Below are 7,776 nucleotides of genomic sequence, written 5' to 3'. Positions count from 1 at the left end.
GGGCGGGGGGGCGCCCGCCGCGGCCCTGGCCGCCCCCGGGGAGCTGGGCTCGGGGGCGAACATAGAGGCCGGGACCGGCGAGTCCATCGGGGAGCGACTCCGCTCCGCCGCCATCTTTAATAACTCAAGCTAATTCGTAGCCGGCTTCCCTCCCTCCCCGGCTCATTTAACTAATCTATGCGTGGCTCCGCCCCGACCCTCATCTGAATAATTTATGCGAAAGTTCTCAAACCGCAGAGGCTGACACGTATCTCTAGCTAAGAAACAACCGACCGGGTCTCTCAGCCACCAATCGCTGCAGCCCTTTCAATTGCTTGATAAATAATTAATGAGGTCCAAACCCCAACAACAAATATCTGAGACGTCACGCGCCTTGCTCTAGTTTGGGCGGGGACAGGACCGTGTCCACAAAACCCGCCTGAAATCTTCCCGCCAACGAAAGCAGAGCGGGGGATGACTGACATAACAGCCATTCAATGAGGAGAGAAATACATACAACGTTCCCTCTCACGGCTCCATCACTCTGTTTGTTTCCAGAGGCGGTGCAATTTCCAATTCTTACTGCAAAACAGTGAGTACCCAAAGCCTTCCGATGATGGACAGGGGCGGGACCCAATCGAGTTACCGAATAGGTCCCGCGCCTCTGGACACCACTCACAGAGATAGTAAACTACGAAATGAGCCTCCCACTCAACTCAGTGACAGGCAGCCGTTGGAACGCTGATGACCGACGTGCTGGCATGCTCCAGGCAATTTTAATAGTAGACTCGATGCTGCAGATTCCAAGAGTTGTAATACTAAAGCAGCCTGAGCGAGGCAATTAATTAAATGCTAACTTTCGGGAGAATTCTCCATTCGCTGCTTCTGCGGAGAGAACAATTACAAGAACAATAGCTGAGGTATGGGGTCTAGTAGTTTCCTCTGGATTATTTTTCCAGAGTGTTATCAGTTGTGGAAAGCCCCAATTCAAAACGCTATCAGCACAAGTTGTAGTGTACTGAATCCCTGTTTCGAAAGTCTCAGGAGCCTAGACCTTCACTACTCGGTGGTATTAGGAATTAACCAGTGTCTAGTAACAAAGCCTTGACCACTCGTCTCAGGCAGCACGCAAGAAAGAACAACCACTTGAGAAGGTGAGGTACCCAGGATTTAGGGTTTGGATCACAGGATTTAGGAGCAATGGGCAGGGTTCAAAAATGGCTGTCAAGTTTCAGGGATCTACCTGAAAGAGGCAGTTGCTTCTTGTTCCTGTTTTCAACTACCATGAAGTGTTATTTGCCCAAACACAGCTGGGAATTTGAGACAAAGAAGTCATCCAATTCCAACTGCCTGGGTAATAGTTCTAATGTGTCATCTACATGGCCCCCCACCGCACCTCCATGCTAAATTGCTCCTCTATCTGGTCTTATGAGGTTAATAAAATATTTAAATGTTGAGTATGTCAAGTAGAAATTTTAGGGGGCTATTGTTTTGGGCTGTTTCTTTGATAGGCCTCAAGAGACCAGACCAAATGGAGTCACTTTAAAGAAGCTGATAGATGCCTAAAATAGACCATTTTTCCCTCCTGAAACAGGAGATTCCAGTCTACTTACGTCAATGCTACAGGAAATAAAATGTATGCACATATGGCTTTCTTAGGAACATGAACCTGGGAATGCTCTAGTGCTACCTGTACTGTTGGTCTTTTGCTTTCCAACACTTTTATTGCTCAAATACATTCCTCCTTTATCTTCCAAACTGCCTTCAGTTGGAAGTTGAGAAGAAAGTCCACAGGTGGCATGGAGGTTAAGGCGCTGAATCCCACATGGTCAGCCATGCAGTTGGAGTCCCAGCCCCTGCAGTTGAAAATCACACGTGTGCACGTGTGCCCAAAATCCTGAGAGGAGACTGGAGGAGAAAGCATTGCAGCATCGCTGTTGTATAGAGCACTGCTCAAAACTGGCCTTACTTGTGCTAAGCACCCAACACCAACACCAGTCTTCAACGTGTTTCAACAAACATGTTTTCCTGTTTTCTCAGACCCCAGTAAACAACCTCACTGCTTTCGGAGACATGTATAAGAGGCCTGCCTGAACCACTCAGATAAACTGCTATAACCACAAGCCACGACAAACCAATAACCAAACTGGTCCCAAAGAACCCATGCCACAGGGCATTGCCTTGGCAAAGGAGCATATGAGCAAATGAGCAGGGCACTCAAACAGCTCCATGCCATTTGCTCTTTGACCACTTTCTGTGTGTGAACCTGGGCAGCTGCTGTGCTCCAGCACTCACTTCATAGTTCTCCTAGCTCTCCTCACTAAGACCTGGAGGCATGGAGGCCCTGATAAGAGTGAATTGGACGGCGCCTCTGTAGCAGCAGCTTGAGGGAAGCCTGGCTCAGAACCTGTGAGCCTGACACTGAGCTGCTCAGGCAATGTTGGACCTCGGACCGAAGGTTTGGAGGATTCAACTCCCTTCCGGTGACCACCTTGGGTGGACTCGGAGTAGAGCTCCCTCGTGGTGTGGGTGCAGGTACTGCCCTCCAATGGGCTCACATCTCCCTGTCCCTTCCCCTGTTATGCTCACTTGTGGGTCAGGACATTTGATGTGAATAAAGCCTTAACATTGTGGAAAGACACAACTCAAGCTGTGGACTAATTCACTGTGTTCTTGACAGCCATCCCCCTTAGGGGGTGATTTCTCACTTTCCCTCTCCCTCTCTGGCCACCGCATGCGCCTTTTTGGGAAAAAGATTGAGAAGAAAGTCTATCCTGATGGGCTTTTCCTGCAGCTGCACATCACCGGGAACACCTCCCAGAGGCTTGGTGGTTTTGCTTTACTAACAGGGCTATTAGGTCTATGAGAAGGAACTACCTTACCAAATGACTGAAAGCAATAAACATTTTATCATTTTTTTAACCCACCTATTGCCTTTCCCCACAGATGCTAAACTATTCTTATGGATAGGTTGGGGACAGGTATGAACTGGTTCATATTTAGGGAGGGTAGCAGAATTTGAAAACCAGGCAGATCCAACCATACTAAAAATGACCCTAAAATAAATTACTTCAAGAAATTAGATCCCAGTGACCCTCAGTGGGAAATTTTTAAAGTTACCAGTATGTGTAAGGGCACACTGACCCAAAACTATTAAACAAGGACACAATAACAGCCCAAAATAAAACAAAAACCACAAAATGGTGGGTACATGCAGCATGTGCTGGTCCCACCATGCCTAACCATACCTGCCTATCTGGCACACTTGCAATCTCCCAGCATAGTCCAGTTGCCTTATAAAAGACCCTCCTCTTTTCTGGTGGGTGGGCTAAGGCACATCTGGCTTCAGAGCCCCGGTTGCCCTTGCTCAATAAACTTTCCTTTTTCTCTTGAGATGACCACCTCCTGAGTCTTACTCCAAATCGTGACAAATGTCCATAACTGAAGTGGAGAAATAGGAAGCCCAAATGAAAGAACTGTGGTAGGGCTGACAGGACGACTATGAATAAGCAGTAGCCCTTCTAAAAAAGGGCTATCCTTGGCAACCAGCAGGTGGCATGGTGCTTAAGGTGCTAGACATTCCCACATGCCAAACCATGGTTTGAGTCCTGGACCAGGTTGCTTGCTTTCTCGCTTACCCTCTTTCTCTGCGTCTCTCTGGTCAAATGAAAAGAAATGGATGGATAAGTAAAATTAAGTAAGTAATCCTTTAATAAAAGGGCTACCCTGACTCAACCTTTGGAGGAATTAAAGTGGTGGTGACCTTGATGGACAGTGGAAGGAGTCACAACTTGTGAAATTTCTTAGATACAAATTTACCAATATTTAAATAATTTTGCCTAATGTTAATACACAATTTAAAAAACCCACAAAAATATTTACACTGTTTTGTAGAAAGCATATATTTTTGGCTCAAAGTTTCTGTAGTGTTTTCTGTGGAGGAAATAAAAACTTAATTTACCAGTTTAAAAAAAAAAATTGAGGGGACCAGCAGATGGCATAATGGTTACGTAGCTGGACTCCTATGTAGTCAACCACGGTTTGAGTCCCAGAAACAATGACTTAAAACTCACACCAGGCGTGCGTGCAAAACCCCAAGAGGAGAACTGAAAGAAAAGGGGTTGTGGTGTGGCCCTCCCCCTTGGGGGGTAATTTCTCGCTTTCTGTCTCTGGTGAACACACATGTCCTATAGCAAAAATTTCTCTTAAAAAAAAAAATGAGAAGAGGGCTGGCTGTAGCACAGTGGTTAAGCGCTGTGCCCTGGGAGCCAGACCCCACATGGGCTACTGTGGTTAGAATCCTGGCCTCAGCAGCTTGAGAAATACACCAGGCATGTGTGTGCATGCCCCAAATCCTCACATGGAGGAAAAAGGACTGTGGCGTTACTATGCCCCATTGGGGACTGCCTTCTCTTCCTTCCTCTCTCTCTCTCTTCCTTTCTATCTCTCTCTGGTAAACACACACACCATCTGGAAATACAGAAAAATAAAAGATTGAGAAAAGTGATTCCAGGTAATCACGAGGTTACCCTGCTGTCCTATCACAGGTTCAATCACTGCTGTATACGATTCTTTGCTATTCCTTCCTCCCATTCACTATTTTTGCCTTTTTTTTTTTTTTTTGAGAGGTTTTCGCTATAGGGCGCGTGCGCTCGCCAGACAGAGAGAGACACAGAGACAGAAAGTGAGAAATCACCCCCCGGGGGGGTGGTCACTCCGCAATTCCTTCTTCTCCATTCTCCTCTCGGGATCTTGGGCATGCACGCACACGTGCCCGGCGCCGGACCGCGGTCGACTATGTGGGAGTCCAGCAACATAGCCATTACGCTAACTGCTGGTTCCCACTATTTTTGCCTTTAAAAATCACCCCGAAGGGATCTGCAGGTGGTGTGGTGGTTAAGGTGCTGTACTCCCACATGGCCAACTACAGGCCAAGTCCTGGTGGCTTGCTTTCTTACTTTCCCTCTTTCTCTGGTGAATTAATAATAATAATAATAAAACTAAAATAATAATTCTTTTTTTAAAAAAAGAATTATTTTACTTTATTTATTATTATTTTCCAATTTGACCAGAGAGGGACAGAAAGAGAGAGGGAAAGTAAGAAAAGAAACCACCAGGTCCAGGATTTGAACCATGAGAGTCCAGCGTCTTTAATCACCATATTACCTGCCAGCCCCTAAATAAGTAATTCTCAAAAAATTTTTCCTAAATCACCCTGAAATCTGTAAGACCCCAGTACACATGATTCAGGGCAATGTGGGTGTTGTGGCCCAGGTAAAATCTTTGCTTTACTTGCTTTGCCTCAGCCTTTGTTTTTTTTTTTTTTTCTTTATATAAGATTGACAGAAAAGTCAAACATTAAGACACTGTGTTCCACGATAACTGCGATATTGTGAAATGTATGCATCTGGCATGCCATTTCCTTGACATACAACTCCTAAGATGGTTGGAATCGCCTGAGTGAAGATTGGCTTCTGTACCGTTTGTAATGTCTTTTATTTAAAAAAAAAAAAATAGTTAACTTGCTCTTTTATCATGAACTACTCTAGTAATCAAATCCGAGGAAAGGATCATGGGAACCCAAGGAGGGGTCACGGGAGCCACAATTTATACCTGGTCAGTCAGAAGTTCCAGAGGCCCAGACCTTCAACTGGTGTCTTAAGTGGGGAGCGGTCTTGTGGAACCGAGCCCTTAACCTGTGAGATCTGACAGTATGCCCAAGCAGACAGTATGCGTTGAATTAAACTAGCACCTCGCCGGTATCCTCCATGGAAGCAAGGGGCTGCTGATGGGAAGAAATCCACACGCGTTTTGGTGAGCAGAGATGCTGTGTTGTATTCAGAACAGAGAACAGAAAAAACACCTATCAGTTGTTCTTCTATTACTCAAATTGATTTTTAGCAGAATCTTACCAACTTGCTCTTCAGAAAAAGCTCAAGTTCAGAATGTGCTGATTTAAACTATGCCCTTCTCACTATAGGACTCAACTCAGAAAAGGTATTCTCAGAGTAGGTACTTCTGGAATTGATAGAGAAATCCAAAAACATTTCAGAGAGGGAATTTCCTACCCATGCTTATACATTTTCTTTAGCCATGTTAGAATTCAGGCTGGCTGGAAGATGGCATGGCAGTTAAGAAACCAGACTTCCTGGGACCAGCAGTTGGTGTAATGGCTATGTTGCTGGACTCCCATGTAGTCGGCTGCAGTTCGAGTCCCAGACCCGGTGGCTTAAACTCATGCCAGTGTGTCTGCATGCACACTGAAGATCTCAAGAGGAGAATGGAGGAGGGATTGTGGCATGGCCATCTTCCCTGGGGGGTGATTTTTCGCTTTCTGTCTTTCTGGTGAATGCACATGCCCTATACCAAAAACCTCTCAAAAAATTTTTTTAAAAAAGAAACCAGACTTCCACATGGCCAACTGTGATCTGAGTCCCGGGCCTGATAGCTTGGTTTCTCTTTCCCGCTTTCCCTCTCTCTCCTATCCAATGTAAAAATAATAGGGGCTGGCAGGTGGCATAGTGGTTAGGGACACTGGACTCCCATATGCTTGTGGTTCAAGTCCTGGACCTGGTGGCTTGTTTTCTCACGGTCCTTCTCTCTCTCACTCTGTCCCTCTCTGGTCAAATTAAAAAATTAATTTATTAATTACAAAATAAAAAATATACAATTATTAAAAAACCCTCAGGCTTAACTTCCAATCCATTACCCACTAGATTCACATACATAGTCAACCAAGTTGACAAACTTCTCTCAGCTTCAGTCTTCTCTAAAAAACTGAAACATATAATTGGATAAATGAAACTTCATATCTGTATTTCATATATTTTTTCATTTATTTTTCTTATTTTTTTCAAAGATTGATATATATATAGATGGATATAGATATATATCACTTAGTGCTAGCTGCATTGGAGGCTCTCAATAACTAATCTTATGTAAACATACCCATAACCTTTAGGTGGCTTACAAATTACATAAAGTTAAGACAATCCAAGTTGTCTAGCTAGAGGAAAGAGGACTCTCAACCACGTGGTAGGCACTCAAGCATGTTAAAACAGCAACACCGTTGCTGAGTATACTGGTGTAAAAAGTAGTCGTGTTAAAGCAAGAGTCAAAGAAACGACTGAACTGGAAATGCGATTTTATTGTTTTTCTATTTTCTGAACAAAAATCCACAAGGAGGGCCGCTATGGTGGATAATGCCTTCCACATACCCTAGGAGTAGACAAAGGGGGAAAAAACTAAGGCCACAAGAGGCTGCGAGTAGTTTGCCCTTTCCAAAACATCCAGTACATCTTCAGGCCCTGAGAAAAGGCAGACAGGAAAGCCCGAATCAGAGGGCAGGGGTGAGTGTGTAGCGAGTTGAAATTAGACACCCAGGCACTGAAACAGGACTCTCCGCTCCACTGGGAACGGGACCCCGGCGGGGCCCTTGCCCTCGGCTCTCACCCTTGACACTCCCAGCGAAGTGCGAGGCGATCGGGCCACTAAGACCATCTGTGCCCGACCGCATCAGAGGAGTGCTCTGGGCTCACCCGGGGGATGGCGCGCTGGGCAACGCATACGGCCACCGCAGGAGCGGCGAGGGCAGGATCGGAAAGCTCGCCCGGCCTAGAGAAGGGAGCGGTGGGGAGGGCCGCGAAGAGCAGCCCCAGGCCAGGTCACCGCCCCGGAAGGGGGCGGGCACCGAGGCGGGACCCAGGCCGCCGCGCCCTTCCCTGGACGAAGACAAGCCCAGGTGCCGGGCACCCGCCGGCAGGACGGGCTCCCCACCCCCCCGGCCCCCGCCCCCCC

The 7,776-nt window shown here is 46.3% G+C and overlaps 1 protein-coding gene across 1 annotated transcript in view; it reads right to left on the bottom strand.

Annotated features, from left to right (window-relative positions):
* The window catches only part of GTPBP1 (GTP binding protein 1), a gene marked incomplete in the record, with an annotated part of 32,352 nt that extends 32,224 nt beyond the window's left edge, over nt 1–128 (bottom strand). The window contains 1 exon segment of the mRNA XM_027774527.1: nt 15–128. Coding sequence (XP_027630328.1) covers nt 15–114 — 100 coding nt within the window.
* Between the last annotated feature and the right edge of the window lie 7,648 nt (nt 129–7,776).

The sequence above is a fragment of the Tupaia chinensis genome, unplaced genomic scaffold, assembly GCF_000334495.1.
Source record: "Tupaia chinensis unplaced genomic scaffold, TupChi_1.0 Scaffold000450_1, whole genome shotgun sequence".
Taxonomy (NCBI): Eukaryota; Metazoa; Chordata; class Mammalia; order Scandentia; family Tupaiidae; genus Tupaia; species Tupaia belangeri.
The sequence above is the reverse complement of the archived record's forward strand: the minus strand, read 5'-3'. Positions and strand labels throughout refer to the sequence as shown.